Source organism: Oreochromis aureus, linkage group 17, assembly GCF_013358895.1.
Source record: "Oreochromis aureus strain Israel breed Guangdong linkage group 17, ZZ_aureus, whole genome shotgun sequence".
Taxonomy (NCBI): domain Eukaryota; kingdom Metazoa; phylum Chordata; class Actinopteri; order Cichliformes; family Cichlidae; genus Oreochromis; species Oreochromis aureus.
The window spans coordinates 12,790,824-12,814,404 of NC_052958.1; the positions used below are offsets into that span (position 1 = coordinate 12,790,824).

General features: G+C 38.7%; 1 protein-coding gene across 3 annotated transcripts in view; it reads left to right on the forward strand.

The window, feature by feature from the left end:
- Positions 1–23,581, forward strand: part of cacna2d1a (calcium channel, voltage-dependent, alpha 2/delta subunit 1a) — a 127,384-nt gene that overhangs the window by 14,056 nt on the left and 89,747 nt on the right. For all 3 annotated transcript variants that reach the window (XM_039600948.1, XM_039600949.1, XM_039600950.1), the window contains exons 2-3: positions 8,264–8,345; positions 10,076–10,192. In XM_039600948.1, the coding sequence (XP_039456882.1) occupies positions 8,264–8,345; positions 10,076–10,192 (199 nt within the window). The remainder of the gene's footprint in view (positions 1–8,263; positions 8,346–10,075; positions 10,193–23,581) is intronic.

The following is a 23,581-nucleotide window of genomic DNA, read 5'->3' on the forward strand; positions in this document are numbered from 1 at the left end:
AGACTATAATACAATAAATTTCAAGTGAGATGAGAAGACTTGGCTGCCATCGAACTGCTAGTGCCTGCTAACCAGTGAGATGTGAAAAAAAAAGGGTTTTATGACAAACTCTTCAAACGCTTTGACAGCAAAAAACATAAGAATACAGTCTGTGGGGTATTTATTTAAAAATCCCTTGATGCTTCCTCGTAAAGATGTAGAAATACATTTGGTATAAAAGTACAAACGGGAGAAAAATGCTGGGAGGAAGTCCTTCTACTGAACTCCATATGGGAACCGTCTTTTAATGCTGGATTACAAACTCCACACCCGTTGAAAAAGTCAGTGTGCTTTTCATGTAAAACTCTGAATGAAGGGGCTTCACTATTTGAAAAGTAGAAAGAAAGTCGTATTCAAGGACAGTTTGAGACAGTTTGAAAATTTGTTCATGTTATTATTGCATATTGAAAATGCCACTTCCTGTCTCCCTCCCAGTCAGTCCGCTTATATCCAATCTTTATTTACGTTGATTTCCAGTTTCCCTTGGCTCAGTAACCATCTTTCTAAGTAAACTACCTTTGAAGACAACAGTCTGCTCAATATCTCTCCAGAGTTAATTTATTTGCCATTGTAGGATCTTTCAGAATAACTGCTATCACAATGTTTGATTTATACACATTATTGATTTCTTCCATGTTTCATGTAACTGTAAACATTGTTAAAATCTAGCAACGAAGTGTGAACATGAGACAAAACACCAATGCGATGAATGCGATTATTTAATCAGTCACATAGCAGCATGTGTTTATGGTTAAGGCAGTCTTCTGAAGTTCAAACTGAGCATCAGAATGGGAAAGAAAGTGACTTTGAATAATTCAATTCAATTCAATTCAATTTTATTTATATAGCGCCAAATCACAACAAAAATGACTTCAACAAAAGCCTCAAGGCGCTTTATATTGTACAGTAGATAGCACAATAATAAATACAGAGAAAAACCCAACAATTATATGACCCCCTATGAGCAAGCACTTTGGCGACAGTGGGAAGGAAAAACTCCCTTTTAACAGGAAGAAACCTCCGGCAGAACCAGGCTCAGGGAGGGGCGGCCATCTGCTGCGACCGGTTGGGGTGAAAGAAGGAAAACAGGATGAAAGACATGCTGTGGAAGAGAGACAGAGATTAATAACAGATATGATTCGATGCAGAGAGGTCTATTAACACATAGTGAGTGAGAAAGGTGACTGGAAAGGAAAAGCTCAATGCATCATGGGAATCCCCGGCAGCCTACATCTATTGCAGCATAACTAAGGGAGGATTCAGGGCATGGTTGCTCGTGAAAGATGGTCCTTGTCTAAGTATTTCAGAAACTCCTCACCTACAGCGATTTCTGCCCACACAACCGTCTCTGTGGTTTACAGAGAATGGTCTGAAAAAGAGAAAATATCCAGTTCTCTGGGTTAAAAATGCCTTGTTGATGCCAGAGGTCAGACAAGAGTGGCTAGACTGCTTATAGCTAATAGGAAGACAACAGTAACCTAATTAAACGCTTGTTATTACTAAGGTATACAGATGAGCATCTCAGGATGCATAACACCAAACCTTGAAGCAGGATATAGCAGTAGAAAAACACACCAGTTTCCACTCCTCTCCGCTAAGAACAGGAAACTGAGGCAGCACGTGACATGGGTTCAATGAAATATGGCAATGAAAGACTGGAAAAACACTGCCGAGTCTTTGATTTCTGTGGCCTCCTTCAGATGGCAGTCAGAATTCAATCTAGGCAACAGGAAAGCGTGGATCCATCTTTCATTCTATCAACAGGTTGGGCTGCTAATCATGTAATGGTGTAGGGGATATTTTTTTGGCACACTTTGGGCCCTACCCGTGCATGTCCATCCCTTTATGACCACAGTCTACCAATCTTCTGATAGCTGCTTCCAGAAGAGTAACATGCCGTGTCACAAATCATCTCAAACGACTTTCCTGAACATGACAATAAGTTCACTTTACTCAAATGGCCTTCACAGTCACCAGTTTTCAATCCAACAAAGCACCTTTGGGACGTGGTGGAACAAGAGATTCGCATTACATGTATGTGCAGTTAAATCAACAGTGAATGTGCGAAGCTTTCATGTCGCTATGGAGAAAAATCTCTAAGCAATGTTTCCAGCACCTTGTTGAATCTACACTTAAATTTATGCCATGAAGAAGTAATGCAGTCACTGCTAGAGTGTGTGCATTTGATTTGGAATTATGGATTTGCTAAGAAGTTGAAAGTCAAAAGTCTAAAAAACAACTTCTGTTTACAGGGTTACTAAAGAACTTTTAATTATAAAAGTTTGACTTTCGCATTTCCTCTTCCAACTTTTTCTTGGCATGTCTCACTGCTCGCATTCACTTCTTAACGGAATGATGGCCAAAAGCCTGACATTAAAATCCAAGTTCCAGAGTGAAATTATCATTAAAATGTCAATTTTAGTTGACAGTTGCACTTTTAATTAATTAGTAACTGCTCTACTTGTTTCATGACAAGCGGCTTTAACTAGGATTACAGCCATAAGTCTTAAACTTCAGAAATAATTTGATTTTCTTTTAATGGTTGTAAGGCCTGTAGTTAATAAAAGCTTTAGATATGTTTATGGTCTCGACATGACGTATGTATATAAATACCCCAGATGTGAATTTCAAAGCTATTATTCCCAAGACGATTTGCTAGTTATACCTTATTTTCTGCAGTAAAAATAAAAACACCTGTAAAAAGAAATCCCATTAAAATTTTTTCAATGGAAGCTGGACAATGCTAACTTACTGAAGAACAGTAATCCTTGCTGCATTATATTTACTATTTTGTAGCATAGAATCACATTTATCTTCTCTAAATGTATGAACCCCACTACACTTGTGTATGAAACCTCATTATGGGTTATAAAAGGGTATGAAACCTCAAGCTGATTGCTGCACAGCACCTAACAGCTTGAGGTTGTGGTTTTGAAGTGTACAAATGGGAGAGAGAGGAGTACAAATTTCCTCAGCAGTCACACATAGCTAAGCCGGAGGGGATAAAGTGGTCAGAAGTAAGGCAGCTGTGCTTTCATGCTGAGTCATGTTCTCTATTCTGGGATTGTGTCCACTTCCCAGCGTTCAACCCTTGAATATGACAGTCTACTCTTAACTGGCTCAGCGAGGCTACTTGGCCTTCATTAAGGTTGTTATGGTGAGTCAGGATGTTGAAAATGATGTTTTTTCACCTCCCTTTTCTTTTTTTACCTTTTTTAAAAAACCTTTATTGTAGTATTTTTCAATTTCACTAGTAAGGGTTTTGTCATTCTTTGGTCCATCACTCAAAATGCGCAGGCATAAATGTGTCAATTTCATCAATTTCATTACATTAAGAGCTTCATGAAATGGTGTAAGCCTTTCCTGCTGACCTTTGACCCTGGCAACTCCCATCTAACCTCTGTACAACCCACTTCTCTCTGGTTTTAAATGAACCTGGACACACGAGCACATACGCACGCATAGACACACGTATACATGACAAATAGCCTAAGAGAGGCAGTCCTTAGAGCAATGGAGGCTAAAAGAAAAGGGGGATGGGCTACTTTCTCCTCATCCACCACTTTACTCATAGCCACAGGGGTCAAGCATGAATAAAGACACATCATTTTCGTCAAGGGAGCAGCTCATTTAGTAGTGAGGAAGTGTCATGCTCTTGTGACATACACACTATAGTATCTGCTGTGCTATCCTTCTGTTGTAGCAATATTGACACCGCTGGCTAGCACCTCTAATTTCACACCGTTTAACTCATTGGCACACGTATGCATACAGCTGAGGACATGGAAAGAACGTGATGAAATTTTAATGGCATCCTTTCAGAGTTGGAGCGGGAGCCCTCAGATGACCTGTTTGTCTAAACTCCAACCAAGTGTGTCCCCAACTGTCTAAATTCAGCGAACCTGGGATGATCTGTACCGTATGAGTCACATTTCACTATCATAAACAAGATGCGTGGGTGAGATGGTACGAGAGCTTCTCATTTCATGTCTAACGAGTATAAAACTGTTCCAGGCTCAAAGTGTGAGCATGTTTAAAGTCCAGGGAAGTCAGTATAAGCTGACATGAAGCCAACTTTTATCTAGTAAACTTTTACTGTCAGTTTGCCTGTTGAAGTCAGTTAGTCCAGCTGCTGCCCCCTCAGCTCATTTGTGCTGCTGACAGACAGCTGGTTCTGACGCTGAACAGAGGTCGGAGTCATCGTGAGGGCAAGCATCACTGTCAGTGCTTCACTAGTCCACTCTTTCTTTCTTTACTTCTTGTCTTTATCTGCCTTTGTGATTACCTGTGATCAATTATCTAATCAGCAACCCTCCTGTTAATTTTTGTTTTCTTCCACTGGAATCCAGTTTTTTTCTGCTCCAGTTTGGGTTTTTTTTAGCATCTTTTCTCTCTTCACTGGGAAGGAACATTGCCTTCATTGCCTCCTCATCTACTCTGTCCTTCATCATCTTGCCTTTGACGTGGAAATCAGTCTTAGCATCATGTTGAAGTTGCATCTAAAGGACGGAAGAGCAAGGACGCTTCCTGGAAGAGCTATAATTGAGGAAGCGTAGGTGTATCATGGAAGTGTGTGGGGTGTTTTTTGTTTTTTTGTTTTTTACCTGTGACACAAGAAAAAAAGGGTTGTTTTTTTTTAACTGTTTCATCAGACTTTCTACTCTTTTCCATTTAAGGTACTTGTCCTTCTTTTTCTTCTTCTTCTTCTTCTAGGGTTACCATAGAAGAAGCGGGTTATCTGCCTCCATCTCACTCTATCACTAGTGTCCTCTTCTGTTACACCAAATCTTTGCATGTCCTCCTTCACCATATCAATCAATCTCCTCTGAGGTTTTTCTGTTTTTGTTTACTTTAACATCCTTTGTCCAATATATCCATTACCCCTCTTCTGCATATTGAGGACATGTGTTGCACAAAAATTTTGCTGTAGTCTGCTGTAGCTTTAAGTACGGTGAAGCAGGCAAAATGTCATATACCCAAGAGCAATGTGGGGTTCTGCATTTCCCACAGCTCACAAATGTGTCTGGCAACATTGCTTAAACGTGTCAGTAGTACTCAGACTACTCAGACTAGAAGTTGGGTAGAAAAAAGGGGCTTCAATAACTGCCTGTCATAAAACCAGTCTGCTTCATAAGTGGGTGGCCCAATGAGACAAGTTTAAGAGTCTTGCAGTCCCAGCAGGTCTCACACTTGGCTGAGTTGCACGTGGTTCCTCCTTCTCGTGGCCTTGCAGGCAACAGGCTAAGTGGCCTTGCACCACTCACTGACCCTTTTTGGATGCTTTCTCCCTTTTGTTTTCACAACCATTTTCACCATTTCTCTTATTATATCAATGGGATCAGAAAAAATCTGAATGTTTGTATATAGATGTGACTAATCAGAACACTATTTTTACTTTTAGCAGTTGCTCTGGTGATTTTTAAATAGAAATCAGACTGCTTACAAAAAAGGCAGAATGAGACATTAGCAGTTCGTTTTTATTACATGATGCTACAATCTATCATAAAAAGGGTCTAAGGGGCAGCAGACACATAAGGGAAAGGGTGACTTTAATTCCCAGCTACTGTAGTTAGATCATTTCTCAGGACCATATTTTATTGTTTAGTGCCCTTACACAAAAAAGCTCTAAACCCTCAGTGCTTCACACTTAGAGTAGATTTAATTCAAATATAATGTTCACTAAAAAAAATGTGATAATTTTTCCAAAGGATAAATAATTATGAATGAAATCATGCTTTGAAGATGACATTTTATGTAGTTGTTCAAGACCAAGTTTAACTCTTGAAAAAATGGACAAAGAAGTCTACTTTCATAGAGCACAGCTAGAGTACACACATCCACACATGCTCACGGTTTCCCCATTAGTCACCCTGAATCCTCCCTTAGTTATGCTGCAATAGACGTAGGCTGCCGGGGATTCCCATGATGCATTGAGTTTTTCCTTTCCAGTCACCTTTCTCACTCACTATGTGTTAATAGACCTCTCTGCATCGAATCATATCTGTTATTAATTTCTGTCTCTCTTCCACAGCATGTCTTTCATCCTGTTTTCCTTCTTCACCCCAACCGGTCGCAGCAGATGGCCGCCCCTCCCTGAGCCTGGTTCTGCCGGAGGTTTCTTCCTGTTAAAGGGAGTTTTTCCTTCCCACTGTCGCCAAAGTGCTTGCTCATAGGGGGTCATATGATATGATTGTTGGGGTTTTCTCTGTATTTATTATTGTGCGATCTATTGTACAATATAAAGCGCCTTGAGGCGACTTTTGTTGTGATTTGGCGCTATATAAATAAAATTGAATTGAATTGAATTGAATTGTTATGCCCCACCCCTTCTTACTTATGGACAGCTGGGCTCACAAACTCTGCTTAATGCTTTCAGTGAACCTTGCTTTGACCGAAGCATTAAGTTCATGCAGTCATAAATCCTACAAGTAAAATCTAAATCATCTTGAAGGCTGCTTCCAGGTGATTATAGCATATTGACTTACTTTAAAATTAATTCATTAGGATGTGTAAACATGTACATGTACAATGACAATCAAGGGCTATTCTATTCTATTCTATTCTATTCTATTCTAATCTATTCTAGTCATGTATGCTGACACTCTATTATTATCTGCTATCAGCGACAAGCAGCTGTTGCTCTAATGGCTAAATATACTATGTGGCTGCTATGTTGCACATTTTAATGTGAGCTAACTTGCTCACATTACCCTGTGTGTTTTTTTTTTTCTTTTTTACACTGGATGACATAGATAGCATTTGTATTCCAAACGTCCTTAAGCAGTACCGGAGGTGATGATGTTAATTTACACTTTGGGGAGATGGGGTCATTTGGGGTATGAATGAAGTCTTTTTTTAATTGACAAGACACTGGGCAGGGGTCTTTAGATGTGCTGTGTATTGTTTTTAGGTTTGGTGACAGATTGGTACACTTTATAGTTTTACGATTGATAATGGTCAGACATCAGACGTCTTTTAACTTGAATTTGCTCAAACACAAGAAAGGGCTAACTTAGATTTTAAAAAAGTATAATTTTATGGCACACAATATTTGGAACTTCAATGTCATATTTTAACTGTTTTTTTCTTAAACTTATGAAACAAAACCAAGTTTTTGTAGCTTAGTGAGCTTTAGATGTAGTTGTGACCCACATTAATTAACGGCAGACAGATGGCTAAGGCATTTTTCAAAAGAGGGTATAGTCTACTCTGTGGTGTAAGAAATAATCAGAGACTTCACCTGAGTAAAAATGTTAGAATATTACTTTAGACAAGGATGATATAACAAAATAAATATGTGTATAATTAGAAAACGTTTAAGTAATAAAAAATCTACTCAGTCCAGAAATATTCCCCTGTGAGTCTTAATTTTATATTTTAAGAATTTCATTACGCATGCACTGATATAAAAGTAGTTTTTTATTATAATTGGTGTTGGAACCCAGGTTAAATACGACCTTATCAAGCTGCACCACAGGCTGTTAAAAAGGCTCATTTGTCCTTTCAGCTAACCGTCTGAAAAAAAGACAATAAGCATATTTTTCAAAATGAAACGAATCCTGGGTTTCAGTATCAGTGATTTAATATAAGAAACCAGTAACTTTAAAATGGTGATAGCTAACTTGGAGGTCATTAATTTTCCTTCCAACTGTTTAGACATACTGAGTTCATGGACACAGAAGGCATCACTTAAAGTAGAGCTCATAGAATATTACTGACTGTACTGATGTGTTAAAATGCAACAAGGCTGATAAATTAATAAGTAAATAATAAAATGAATAATTTATTTTCGAATTGAACAACGAAATCTCTGATGTGTTCTGAAGTTACATAAATCTAAAGCCTAATAAATGAGCATTTGTCTCCGTCTTGCTCTTTTATGTCTTTCTTCTCTTTCTGTCCTCTTTCACATCAGAAGAATACATTAACCAGCATCTCACCCCTGAGGATGTGATACTCTCATGCTGCCAACTTTGAATAGGTCTTGCCTTAATGCACAGCTCTTGTGGAGTAGAGTAATGCATTAACTTGTCTAACACTTATTATATCACGCTTCCCCTCCAGTGGATCTATATAGATAATCTAGCATAGCTATTGATATAGTAAACAATAAAAGCCAGCTTAGGTCATATGATTGCAATGGCTGCATTCAAAATGAATAAAAACAAATGTAGACTTTCTATCAGCCAAGGAATGATCAGCTACTTTCTTTTTCTGTTCACAGGATAAAGGAATGGGTGGACCAAATGCAAAAAGATTTGATCACTTTAACAGACACAGCCACTGGCATGCAGGACCTAATAGAGGTAAGACTGCCTGTCATGCATATACACTAAGTAAGATTTCAAAGATTTTAAATCTTAACTGTGAGTGAGTGAGTTCTCCTCACATTTTGTGGATAAAGGGGTGCAACGCTCTTGGCTGATGTTTTTGATCAGAGCAAAGATTTAAGAGCATCCACACAGCCAACATAAAGAGTCCTACTAATTCTCTGCCTACTTTTTTTTGATGGGTGATGGGGCGACACATACGTTTGTGAATGCAGTAACTCAAGAACAAAGCGACAAATAGATTTTTAAATTAATACAATACTTGTATCTACTAAACATCTCAGATGAGTTCAAATCTCAGTGATCTCAACCTCAAAGTCAAGGGCCAAATTTTCTGAAAATCTTGTGCCCTCGCTACTATGTTCCTCCCATGTTATAGATTGGATGGGCGTTAACCCAGACTAATAAATGTCTAACAAAACTGAAGTTTGTATAACAAAGTTATTCATGTCTCACACATAGGTATCATACACCTCAAAATACCAGAACTGACAATGTGCTTAATAAATCTTCATTGTTTTTACAGCTTGGACCAACTGTGCACAAACACCACCAAACACCAAAGAAACAGATTTCTTATATAAAAATGATATTTTTTAAATAAGTCAAATTTATATCTATTCATATCTATATTTACAGGACAAGAAAACATTATTTTGTGTAATTTCTGTCACTTAATACTCTTAGTCTCATTAGCTCTCTCTGCACGACCTCAGCTGTCCCAACACATCACCAGTCTTCATATAGTAATCTCTCATTAGACATAATGCTGCAGCTGCATCATTTCATTTCACCAGCACACTGTACACACTCACATGAGCTGTACTGTGATGGCTACAGCTCCTACACACACGCAGACACTTAAACACTCAAAAACACAAACATATGAGAAGGAGAAGAAGCTTTTTAGATCCACATTGATTGATATAATGCATCTGCTACTTTGGATCCATTTGAGAAGAAAACCATTCAGCCTTAAAACATGGCAAAAATCATTACAAAATCTATTTTCATTTGATGTTCTGGGATGGCGTATCACTGCAAACAAGAATTAAATGTATTTGGAAGTCTTATGGGCAGCTGAATGAGATTAATGTGCAAAGCAGGGGGAGTTGAAAAGGGGTGTTACAATGCTGGCTCAACAGTTATGCTGACTCATGTAAATTACAACCTCAAATGCTGGTATCAGCTTATGCACACAAGTGCGGAAATTTCATTTTCAACTTTCAAAACACCCCAAAACTATAGTATTTACTAGTGTTAATATGTTCAATTTAAATTTATTTATACCCATACAAATTCCAAATATAAAACAATGTAATAGTACAATCCGAATCAAACATTTAATAGTATCATTTTTTAATACTAGTCTTTCACTGGGTGCCTACATGAACGTGCCTCAGCTCTGTGTTTTGAATGCTGGACAGTGAAATCTCTTTAGGCTTCTAAATAATTGGCTGTTTGGCATTTGTGCTTTTTTTATTACTCTTGCTGGGACATATTCCATAGCAGAGTAAATGGTACAGTTACATAATCCTTTTTTTGAAATCACTGTGCTTTGGTCAGTGAGGCTGATGAAATATAGAAGATGGGCACTAATGCAGAGTAACGTTCTTAATTTTAGTCACACTACATCTCTCTGTGAATAGAAAGTAGACAGATGTTATGTTGTTTCTGACCCAGAATTTTTATTGTGACTATCTTAGATATATCATAAACACAGAAAGCACTTCAGAGTGGAGTCCAATAATGCGCAGGAGCTGGTGGCAACGGCTGCTGGGAACATAGAGAGACTGCTGGCTAACCGCTCCGAAGCCCTAAAGGTAAGTGTAATCTCATGATCTTGTGGCAATTTATAGGAAATCAGTTAAGTGGAAGAGGTTTTCCCTTGCGTCTTTTGTCATGGTGACATAATTCTTGAGATGGAATAAAATGCAAAATCTACACTGTTTGCAAAATTAGGTACAGCTTGACTTCTTGCACAGCGGCCCAGGAAAGCACACAGAAACAATCTGTTTATCTTCATTTCTCTTTGGGACAGACTCTGGAACAACATCACAGCTGATCCATTATAATCAAACATGCTCCACCTAGAATACTTGATTCAGAGTTAGCAGTCTGTGTTGGTACATGGTCACGAATGACCCTGTTTCGTTTCAACTTTGAGAAAAGCTTTGTCTTTCTGACTTCTGATGCCTGATCTGCCCTCATACCTAACCTATACTGGCTGGTTTTATGGCTCATTTGTCTGAACCCAACAGAAGGAAAATGCCATGATGACTATGCTGGCCAATGCTTTCATCTTGTAGTAAAGTGTTCCTGAACCGTGTTCACCTCATGCAGGTTATTGAAAGGCTGCGAGTACAATTCAGAGGCCTTGGAAGAGAAAAAAAAGCACAAAAGCATTTCTCAGTCCATGACAGTAGTTAGTTTGACTTTATAATAGAATGAAGTGGACCTTTTCATTGTATTTTTGTCTTTTCACTTATTTCAATTCACTTATCTCATATATATTATGTTTGACTGTGTCAATTCTGCATTAGTTCAAGTATTTTTACAGGTTGCTACATTGATAGAGTGATCTCAGATGCATCTATACAATTTATATCCATATACTAACCAGACTAGCAAGAAATAGTTGAAAACTTCACTTTCTTGTCTAAATATGGTCAATTGTGGCTCAGGAAAAAAAAACAAAAAACAAGAAAAACATAAACAGTACAAAAGGTTGAACATAGCTGCCATGACCTTACCCAATATTTTTGGACTCTATTTCCAAGCATGACAGAAGTCATGCTGGACTTTTGAAATTTATGTTACATGAAAGGGTGGCGTGCTACAGTACTAGTCGGCTGTCGGCTAGTACTTGCTATCTTAGTTAGCATGCTACATTCCTAAACAAAACAGTTCCAATACAAAGACACATACATTACCTACTTTGTTGGAGAATAATAAAATACTAGAATGTCTAAGGAGTTTGGAAAGAAAGCGACTTGACTTCTTTAAGTTTCTTGGAGATGTTTTACTCTCGTTTGAGAAGCTTCTTAAGTTGTAAAACCAAATGGTGGAGAGTCCCAAGTATTTAAACCCTAGTCTGGATTATCCCTTAACAGGGGTTTTTTTTTACCCACTTTTAATTATCTGATTCATCACAGGAGCCAAGGTGTAAAAATGGTTTCAGGTGAAACCATTGTGAGACCTTGCCTCGCCTTATCATGTGACCTATTGAGGTCACCTGACACACGATGTGAGTCGGGGTTGAGGCACCTGGGAAGGGATCTCAAAACTGCACTGGCAGCAGAGCTTTCTACACTTTCCAAGCTTCTTAGACTGTCATTACCTGGATGACTAAATACAAAAGTGAAGCACAAACTTCTTGGATGGTCTTTACCAGACAGCAAACTATATTGTTAGTGAGATAATCCATTAAAAATGCTCTAAAAGGCTCCAAGAGCACTCACAGTAAATAGAGGTTCAGTTTAATGATTCAGGGTAGTGGAAGTAAGGCCTGACGGGCCTCACTATATCTGGTCTCCTGCCAGTCAGAGCCGGCACGCCCCAACTGAGATGAGTTATTAGAATGTGAAACTCACTCACAGAAAAAAAAATGTACCAGGCTGCAGACATTTTTTTTAATGCTCTAACGTTAAGTACTTCAAGGCAGGAGTCTGTTGGGACTGACTCCTTTTTGGAGCCAGTCTCAAGTGGCACCTAGAGGAACTGCAACTTCTGTCACTTCTATAACGGCTTTTTTTTTTTCAACTCTCGAATTTGGAAAAAAAAAAAGGAAAAAAAAGATGATAACAGCCATAATGCTTTCTAATATGGTTCTGATTGCTCCTCTACCACTGCTGTGATACTCTCTGGAGGTCTGTGGTTTTGAAATGCTTCATAAGCAGCTGTTCAATAGATATGCATTATTGATTCCTCTATCATCTGCATTTGTCCTGGATCAAAATTTGTATAGCCTTTACTGTGCTTTGAATTTTGTACTGTATAGAAAATGATAGCGCTCACTTAACTGAGGTCTTGACCAGTATTTTTATTTTCTCTTGGACACACTTGTCTTTTTTTATTTTCAAAGGACAGCATGTGAAATTGATCCAACCTTTCCCTGTACCTTTAAATTACATTTAACAGTATCTCACCAACTAAATTAGGACCTTGGGATGCTCCCAGCCTCGATCAATCTGACTGAAAGGGCCCAGAATATCCAATTAAGGCTGACAGCTTGTTGCCATAGCTACAATCTAATTGATTAACCCATCATTTCTGCCAGGCATTTTGTTTGTCTTACATCTTCATAATTGTCAAGGGATTAGGGACAATTAGCTTTCGGTGTTGTTGCTTCACACCTGGGGAGACTAAATATGACTTCTCTGTGAGTTGATGACAGTGGAATATAGATGTTACACTACAGACTGTGTTCTAACATTTTATCAGCACCATCTGCTGTGTGTTTCACCTGTGGAAGTTAGTGCCAGTTGTTTAGTCTTTGCTGGAAGCAAAAAATGAAAGAGAGATGATATAAGTGTAAAAAAAACCCCACCATATGCTCCCGTTTTAATCCTCAAGAGTACGCACTTGTCAGTGCATTAACATCGAAGAGTACAGGTTGTGGTGGTGATGTATTTTGTGTAATGAAGTTGAATTGAGTCAACTTTATGGCAGTCAATTTATCTAAGGGACCATAAATTGTTACAGGAACTACTTAGCTAAATCATGAATTGAAATGGTCAAGCATCTGTAATGTTTTGACCTGGCCTACGCTAATATAATAGCTCTCTATGAGGTAAAAAGCACTCCTCTCTGACTTTACACTCCTTTACTATCCTCTGTTGTTTTTTCCATATCATCATCCCTCATATCTTTTTGTTTTTATCTTTAAGTCTTCACTTTTGTTCCGTTGAAAGGCTGATTGCGCACATCATAACTGAACATTTGAAGGAGCACAGCTTTTTTTGTCTGGGAGAAAGGAAAGAACTGAATTGTCTGATCTTTGAGAAACACGGATGATAAAGAGGTGGTAGGAAGTCCATGAGTGCTCTATATGGTACACTTCCTTTGAGGCCCTAAACAAGAGACTAGAAGCCTAATGGATCTTGGCCTCTCAGCAACAGGCAGCACTCTTTCTTTGTTCACACAGCACAGTTTGAACCTTCAAGGCTATTAAACTGACACACAGCCCTGCTATAAACAACCACACACACATACATGCAGGAATACACGAGGAAACACACAGATATGTAAAAGTAGGGTTTCAAGTCCACGTGAGTTTTTCTGATTGAATTTCAGGTATTTTGTGGTCAGATTCAGGTATTCAGACCCTTTAAGATTAAAACAGTGCAGTAAGAATATTTCCACTTCTTAGAGTAATTCACATGATTTTTAAATTTGAAAGCTGAGACCGTATTAAACTGTAAATTCATAAAACCAACCAAAATCATGTATATTGTAAAGTTTAGGCAATGCTGCGCCTGAACTAAGCAGTGGCATTTCTCTTTACACTGACGAAAATGCTGTCCTGGGCTGTGCTTTGCAAATGTCCAATTACTTTTGTATACGTGTCCCTCAGTTTATATATGACTGATATCAATTGTCAGTGAACACAGTCAATCTTGCTCCAATCTTTTCCTTTTTCTTTTCTTGTATAGACTATATAGATTTGCCTTTTTTAAACATCACTTTTTGCTCATCTGTTTCAACCGTTCCAAGTTAATGTTCCCAAAGTGCTGATGATCTGACTGGGGAAATGATTTTGTCTCTATACAGCTCGTGGGTGATCAAAGCATTTGCCTCTTTCATTTCATGCCACAGTATTTTGCATTCAGTATGTGTCGTTCTTAAAAGGATGTTAAGTGAAACTGAAATTCCCAGCAGGAAAGAAACCACCACAGTACTGACAGAGAAATCCTGAAAAGTTGTCATCGACAGCACCTGTACGGTAGCTAGTTTTATTTGTTATTTTTGAGGAAGGTATTGATATGTTTAGCTGTGTGTTTGCGCGTGTGTATGGCTGAGATTAGAGGGTTTTCTTCCTGATCTCTATATGACTCAGATTCTTTAGGCAGCTGCTGTTGTGGCTTAGCTTCACTGCTTCACACACAGGCTAAGCTCCACTTGTGACCATCTGCGTGCTCTCACATGCATAAGTGCATCGCCATCCTTACCTTTTCTTATCCAAAATCAGCTGTCTCTTGACTTTTTCCTCTTTCTTACTCTCCACTATTATCACACATTTTATCTTTCATGCCAGCCCTGTTCTTTCTTCTGCCTCAAACCCTGTTAAATTCTTTTGCCATCACTTCATCCTGATTCTGTGTCACTTTTCATTCCCAGTTTCCAATTTTGCCTTGCCCTCTGCTCCTCTTTTAGCCCTATCTGTCCTTTTATATATCTTCCTGTTGGATATAGAAGTATGTGGTATCCTTCCTCATTACAATGTGTTAAAAAGAACTAGCAAAAATAGTTTCCCTGTTGAGTTTATGTTAAATTACAAAAATATAACTACCTGAAACTAAATATTGTTTTGCGAGCCTGGTTGTCTAAATATTGAGATCACCTAGTTGAGTAACATTATTTGATTTGGTAATCCACATTTGCCATGTTTTCCCTACTGGCATGCATATAGGTAGACGGTATCCAATCATCTGGTTGTGTCAGTCATGTGAACCAGTGTTTTAGCAGAAGTTAAGGTTTTACATTGTGGATGTTCACATTAATTTCTTCCAGGGTGATGCTGCAAGTGTCCATCAGCTGCTAAAATAAGTACCTGCATATAGAGCTCATCCATGTTAAGGTCTGTTGAGGAAGAAAGTGATAGAGCCTCACCAATATAGGATTTTTAAGACTTATTTAGTTTTTTTCCCCCTTAATGGTAAATGGCCTGTATTTGTATAGTGCTTTACTTAGTCCCTAAGGACCCCAAAGTGCTTTACACTACATTCAGTCATCCACCCATTCACACACACATTCACACACTGGTGATGGCAAGCTACATTGTAGCCACAGCTGCCCTGGGGCGCGCTGACAGAGGCGAGGCTGCCGGACACTGGCGCCACCGGGCCCTCTGACCACCACCACTAGGCAACGGGTAAAGTGTCTTGCCCAAGGACACAACGACCGAGACTGTCGGAGCCAGGGCTCGAACCAGCAACCTTCTGATTACAAGACAAACTGCCAACTCTTGAGCCACGATCGCCCCCATTAATGCACAAAACGTGTTATCTGTACTTATTTATGTTGTCTTTCTTTGATTATGATGCATTTTAAAATGAGTCTAGTTTTATTTCAAAACAATTCATAGATTATTCATTTACGCTCTGCCAGACTCTGGTCACGCCAGCTGGTTTTTAGTGTTTTTAGTGTTTTTCTCTTCTTCTTATTAGTCTCTTGTTTACATTTGAACTTTTCATGTTTAAAAATGTTTAAAAATACAAATATTGGCAGATAGCTCTGCCCGCTGATGACGTATCGGGTGAGCTCTGGATAGTGAAGTGGTCTCAAACCACAATGGCCAGGTTTTATTTCAGCTAAAGATGTTGCTCCAAGGGAAATTAATAAGCTTGATGTTGGTTAGGTGGTCAATATCAACTTGCTTCAATGGGATAAAGTCAATACACTTAGAGTTAAATGTACAGTTGGCTTCACAGCCTCTGAAGATTCTGTAACCAATATGCACAAGCTAAATGCAAAGAAATTTTTATGGTATTTGGTAATGCAGACATACTCTAACACGTTATTTTTCTCACCTGTATAACTCACAGGTGGACAACTGATCTTCCTAAGCAGCCACATGAGAAACTGAGACTGTTGTAATAATCTGCTCAATATTAATTTAGTCTCTTTATAAGCTTATTGGTCTGACCCTCCACAACAATCCCAGTTACTCATGTGGCCCCTTGGGAAAATTAGTTGCCCATTGCTGCTGTAAGATAACAGCCTACTTTTTAATAGCACAAGTCTTTACTGTAGCATCTATTAACCAACACTGTAACAGTCTGTAATCATCTTCATGAGTAGTTTTACGCCTTTATGTTTGAACAAAAAGTGTTTTGAAATACGACATTTGCCCTATTTTAAATAAGGCCGCGTATTTTCACCTTTCTGAGAAGAAGAGTGTCATTGCAGTCATAGACTGTATCTAAAAAATGGATGAAGCTACTGAGACATCACATTTTGGATGTGAAGCATTTTGCCATCATGTTTTTTTTTTAAAATTGACCGTGACGAACAAGGAGTGGACCTGACCTTACACACCATCTTAGACACAGTGATGAATAGTCTGTCACAAAGCAGGCCCATCTTACTTTATAAATCATAAATCACACATGCGTTTATGTCTGCTTTACTCCCAATAGGACCGTAATGACAAAATAAACATCATGCTACATTAAGTAAGTTGTTAAGTGAGACTATAATCTCATCAAGAGTAAAAGTTTCAAACTCTTCTCCATAGGATTTACTGAACATCTATCATGCACATGGTTTATTATGAATTTACGTACATATCACTTTTTCGTGCACGCACACCTTTGTTCATTACTTCTTTTTTGAACCTACCTTGACAGCAGATAGCCTCCCTCTGATATTCAGGCCACCTATGACTCTGTTTTCATCAATTATTGACGCTTTTCTCTTAACCAATACTCTTTGATGGAGCCCGTGGTTAACTTCTCCCAGCGGAATAGATCATTTTACTCCCCGCAGTGACACCAGCAGAATTCTCTGGATATGTTCATTTCTCATTAAAAGGAGGGATTTTACCAGTGGCTGCAAACCAGAAAGCCAGAGTTACTGAAGCTGAACTATTAGCAATTAGCAAAATATGCTGAAAAGCTGTTTTTAAAGCTTATCCTAATGAGAAAAAAAGCTCAGATGATAGCTTTGGCTAGTGGCACTTTTTTTCCATTAAAATTTGTTCAGGAAGCAGGTGTTAGTATCAGAATATTTATTTATCTGTTTTGTTTGAAACTTTGAGGAATGCCGAAAACATAGTTGAATAGTTTAATACATTGTTTTATTTGAATATTTTTCACACTGTGCAATGAAACATCTGGACAGTTATCAGATGCAGATATTTTTGTGATTGTGAACACTAACTGATGTATTCTGTTTTATTACACAGCAGAAACCATGGATAAATATTTTTTCCTATATGAATTCACTGCCGAAAAAATCCCTTGGTCAAAGATGACCCATCACTGATGATAACCACAGACAAATTAATTTATTTTACATTTAAAAACTTTAGCTGCACTTAGGTTTACACAACTTCAAAAGCAGAGATAAAAAGCAGGAAGTATTAGAGTAGCTGCCATTATTAGTTTTAACTGATGGATGGTCTCAAGATGACCTAAGACTTAACAGGGATGACTGACTTGTTGGGACAAGTGGAAGGTTATTCTCTGTGCCATCTCCCCCAGACAGACTGCTGAGAGAGAGCAAACTGGCTTGCAGAGAAGTTGTTGTGAAGGAATAAGAGAATGAATGAAAGATTGAGGAACGTTGCGCAGGGATGGTCTTTGTTGGACTGCAAATATTTCTCAAGGAAAGTAAAGGAAAAAGATAAAAACAAAAACATTTCACCATCCAAAAGAGAAAGTAAGACTATGAGGCTGTGCAAAAGTACAGCGCAGACAGGCCCGGGCTATTTGAATATTGATTGGTGAGGGTTATTTCAGGCCTGGGATTGCATTAGCTCTTTGGCAGCAGATTCATAAGGCGTTGGCTTCCCACCAAAGTCTGAGCCGCAATTGGTGGCCATTTTGGAAACAAAAACAACAGTTGTTCTCCAACCCTGGCCGCTTGCGTTGTTTTAAATCATTTTCAGAGTGGTTCTCCATCGATAAGAAACCCCATTTCCTTAACTGTGAGTGGGCTGTTGGCATTACCTTCAGTCAGGCAGGTTTGAGTTGACTTTTAATTGCAGAGGAGAAAGATGGCTCACGCTACAGTGGGGAGATAATTAACAAAATGTTTCTAGTCTCTCGTGTTGCCCTCGCATGGGAGCTTTTGCTCTCCACTGTGCCTGGACCATGGATGCGGCAGGTAACCATGACACCCTGGTTGCTAAGCAACATGGGCATCATAAACAGATTCCTCACTCCCTAAGTGAATCATTTCTCTCTTGCTTTCTTTCTGTTACCCCGGTTAACATTCCACACTGGTCAAACAAAATGAGAAAACTGCCATTCAAGTACCCTCATCTCTCCTAATCTGCTACATGCATGCATTAAACACAAAATTGGCTGTCTAGGAGCATTCATGTTCATTAAATTGTTCAAGAAGGATGAGAGCATGAGTGCGAGCACTTAAACAGAGCTCTTTTAAGCATTGTGTTATGTAGTGGTGCGTAATTACAGAGGAGTCACTGATCTCTAGTGTCTGCAAGTGCGTTATTAAACCTCCACTGGATGACATGCTGTGAGTCATTAGACTCTGCTGTTAGAGTCCTAATCATAGGGTAGACACACACACACACACACACGACACTCATTGCACTCCTCATTCACACGTTTCTTTTTAAATTATGTTGTCCAATAAACTAAGAACAGTTTTGCTTGTACAGTTTCACATGAGTGTTTGTCCATTTGTACTCAAATATTGAGTTACATTCATTTCTGAGAAGAAAGCATACGTCGCATAATGACTGATTTTCTAACAGCTGTCTTTCACTTGAGTGCTGGTGAAAGCCCAAAATTGCTGAATAAACACAAATTTTCTGAATGTCGCACGCTGTTGATGGATTATTGGCGGGTTAATTATGCTAATTTAATCTTACACAAGAGTGGGCCTTTTAGAGTAATAAGCTTATTGCAGTAGGATCTTACAGGTTTTGATTCATATAGTGAATGGGTGGGGGAACTCCAGGCCTCAAGACCTGGCAGTGTCCTGCAGGTTTTAGATATCACCATGGGTCAACACACCTGAATCTAATGATTAGTTCATAACCAGACCTCCTTAGAACTTCAAGACACGTTGAGGAGGTAATTTAGCCATTTAAATCAGCTCTGTTGGATCAAGGACACATCTAAAACCTGCAGGAAACCGGCTCTCGAGGCCTGGAGTTCCCCAACCCTGATAGCGTAGTTTTGAAATGTTATATTGCCTCTTGTGAGAAGCAAGCCAAGAAAGGCAAAAAAACCCCCAAAAAACAATCAAATATGGCATTGGACAGTACTCAGAGAACACACCTGAAAATAAAGTTATGGGAAATCTCAGAGTTTTTCAAATCTTATGCTAATAGATGTAAAGACCAAGAACCTCAAGAATCCCCACTACTATCATGTAGATGTATCATGTACCTATGTAGATTTATTTTAATGTTTTTGGTGTTTTTTATGTAACAGTTTTGCATAATTTTGAACCATATTTACACAAGCAAACACTTTTATATAGATAAAATGTAACCTACATAAACAAATTAAAGTGTGTTTTTCACCTTAGGTTCACTAAAGGTACACTAAAACTGCGACGTGGGATTCAGAATCTCTTCTGAATATTAAAATGTAAATCATCATCATGCTATGATATAAAAAGCTCTTTGTAAGCCCTTTTTAAACTGTGAATTTGTGTGAAACTGGGAAAATATTTTAAATCAAATTATTTTTACTTCAAAACAATCTTCTAGAAATTGTATAATCGAAACAAGCAAAGTGGTATTGGGCTGATATGGTACAGGCGATAACTGCAAATATTGGTGTCAAATTACAGTGTTTAACAAAGGCATTAGACCACCTGTTAGAAAAACAAGAAAATATTTTAGAAAGGAACTTTAAACTAAACACTACTGAACCCACTGAACTGAATTCGTGTTTTTATAGCAGTTTGATTGTAGATATGGTGCTGTTTAGGACTACTTCACTGCCTCAGGTGCCAGGCAGCTCACAGTTGATATGAATTCTGAAACCATATAAAACATAGCTGAAGAAAATGTAAAGTTCTTGTAAACTATGTCGAGCAAATCATTCAAAAGGATAATAATTCAACGCAATTTTCATGTGTTTTCACTGTCAATTTAATGACTCTATTAAAGGGGTTTCTTGCCCAAATACTTAACAAATCCAATAATGGGATGCACTTCAACACATCATAGGTGTATTGTCTTCAGTTTGTCTGCTAATTCTGTTCTGGATCATAAGTTGCTTGTTTGGTTGTAACAAAGTAATCCTCCAAAAAATCATCACATGTCAATTAGCTTCTAGAAATATATGATTAATTATCTGCAGTCATTACAGCATTTCATTTAATCACAGAATGATTATGAACGGACTGCTAAAATGCCAGACAATTCCCAACTGTAGTTTCTATACTTGCTGTAAATCTCAGGACACTGTGCCCTTAGTCACTGAGCAATGCTATGCATGCCCAAGGACTCTAAAACATATAAAGCGAACAACAACATACAAACATATGCAGAGAGTATCCAAAACAGACGGTTTGGCTTCAGAACTTTTACAAAACAGATTGCAGTTTAATAGATTTCATTTGATGTTACAGTTTCAGTATGGATTTCACACAGTAGGGATTTTAAAAGGCTTTAAATGACATGATGCAATATTGTGCAAACATAATCCTGTCTTTCTTAACGAGCATTAATATTTGAAATATTGACTCAATGAGATAAAGAGTGCACGTGTGTTTTTGTGTGTGTGTTTATGTGTGTGTATGTTAGAGAGATTTTGGCCACTAGTGACTCATTATTCACCACTTCCTGGACTGTGTGTGCTTGTGTGTGTGTATTTGTGTGTCTAGCTGCTTTTGTCAGCCCAGCTGTCGCAGTGCTCCGGCTTTGTGTTTGTCATCTCTGTTTTCCTACATGAAACTTATCAGATATACAGTATATGTATACAGAGGGGAGTACACATTTGATTTCTCTCTCATTATAACTCTATCTCCCTCTGTCTGTCACATTTAGTCCCATTCAGATATAGACAACAACAGCAGTGCCTCAGAAAAAGACCGTTTTCATTAGGGCCCGAGCACAAAAGTGCGAAGGCCCTATTGTATCTGCTCTGTTTCTTATTATTATTATTATTATTATTATTATTATTATTATTATTATTATTATTATTATTATTATTATTATTATTATTTCGGCAAATGAATCGGCCTTTTGAGGGCCTAAACATGCTCAAAAACTCATGAAATTTTGCACAGCGTCAGGTCTGGTGAAAATTTACGTATTTTAATGTCCGTAGACATGTCCAGGGAAAATTGGCTCAGTAGCGCCACCTAGAAAAATGAGAAACGCGAGCCCCGAGATGGGTATGACCTACATGTATAAAACTCGAACACATATCTAACGTTCGGAGACGCACAAAAAAAGTCTATTATGGCCATGTCCTAAACCCAACAGGAAGTCCGCCATTTGGAAGTGAAGGTGACATTTTGGCTCTAATTTTGCCATTTCCATGCCTCGAACTTTTGCGAACTCCTCATTGGAATTTCATCGTACAAGCTTCATATTTGGTCAGTGTCAACTACACACCTGGGCCATGTTAAATTGCGGAGCTTTTGAGTTTTCGGGATACTGTGAGGGCCGTGGCGCCACGGCGAATTTCGATGACTCGCCATGAAAATCTTATTGCCTCTCGTTCTGTCATACATTGTCCGACCTTGACCAAAGTGGACACATATGATAAGGCTCCACCCCTGAACATATTTCAACTGCCATATTTGACATTAGGGACAGCGCCACCTAGTGGGAACAGGAAATGTCATGTTTTACACTTTGGGGTACAGTATTGTAATGGGTGACATCTGCAGCCTCAAATTTCTCCAGGAAAGCCTTAAGGAGTTGGTCTTGGGTTACAGAGAAAACTGTGAGTTTTCGCTGAAGGGTGTGACCCCAGCAGCATGGCGAACATTGAGGTCTCGCCATGAAGAAACAAATTAGTGTAACTCAATGAAATCCAATGTGATCAGTACCAGATTTTACAGGGATGATGTCAGACCCGCCCTGAACAGATTGATATGCCCATTGTCAGGAATACGTAGAGCGCCACCTAGTGGCACCAGGAAATGTCATGTCTTTCATTTTGTTGTACTGATTTTCACAGGTTCATCGTGGCCACCTCAAAAGCCGTGAATATCACCATCAGTCCCTCTTGATGCTTCAGTGAGAAAATTGTGACTATAAACTGAACGGCGCACCCTGGTGGCAACGCAGTTCACCATGAAAGATGAAGTGGCTTTTGAGGGGCTTGAAAAGTTTAAAAGTCTTGAAATTTGGCGCACACCTCTAATGTGATGAGGGATTTCTTTTTATATGTTCATTTTCCTTGAACAGCGCAAAATGGCTCCACAGCGCCCCCTACAAAATTTCAAAACAACAGCCCCTGCTCTGTGTTTTATGTATGAGTTTGAAACCTGGCAAGCTTATTGGAGATATCAAGATGTACAAAAAAGTCTCTTGGAGCAATATCCCAAATCCAACAGGAAGTCAGCCATTTTAAAGTTAATGTGTAAATTTGGCGACATTTTCCCTCTTTTCAGGCCTCATACTTTTACGAACTCCTCCAAGGGATTTCATTAGATTTACGCGATCTCCTGTGTGTGGAATCTAAAGACCTTTGTGATGTTAAATTGCGAAGCTTTTACGTTCAGGGAAGCGGGTGGTCATGGCGGCACGTGGAGTTTCAATCACTCGCCAAAAAGCAGTAATCTGCTGTCGCTCAAAAACACAATGTCCAATCTCTCCCAAAGGTCGCAGGCGTGATGAGACTCGAGCTCGGAAATGTTTGTTATGCCATTTGTCAGTAATGGTTAGAGCGCCACCTAGTGGGACGACTATAATAATGGTTGAATGAGATGAAATTTTAGCTGGTGGTTAAATGCATGAATTCCATCAATGTGACATCAGATCGGAAGCGCTGGTTTTAGGTGTTGGGCTTGGCTCGACGCGCCGGGGGTGCGAGGGCCCTCATATCGCTGCTTGCAGCTTTAATTGTTTTTGTTATTGTTGTTGTTTTAAAAAAAATGCTTTACATTGGTCAAATTCTGCTTTTTAATTGAATCAGCAACAGTAGCTATCACAGTCTGTGACTGTTTTGGCCGAAAGCACTGTCTGCTCCGTCACGCTTCAGGAAAGAGCTAAAGTAAGCACCATTCAACTAGTTATTGTTGTGATCCGTAAATAGTGATATGTAAAGCTAAATCGCTGACATCGAAATTGTGACTTTTCTTTCGAAACATACAGCAAATCAGCG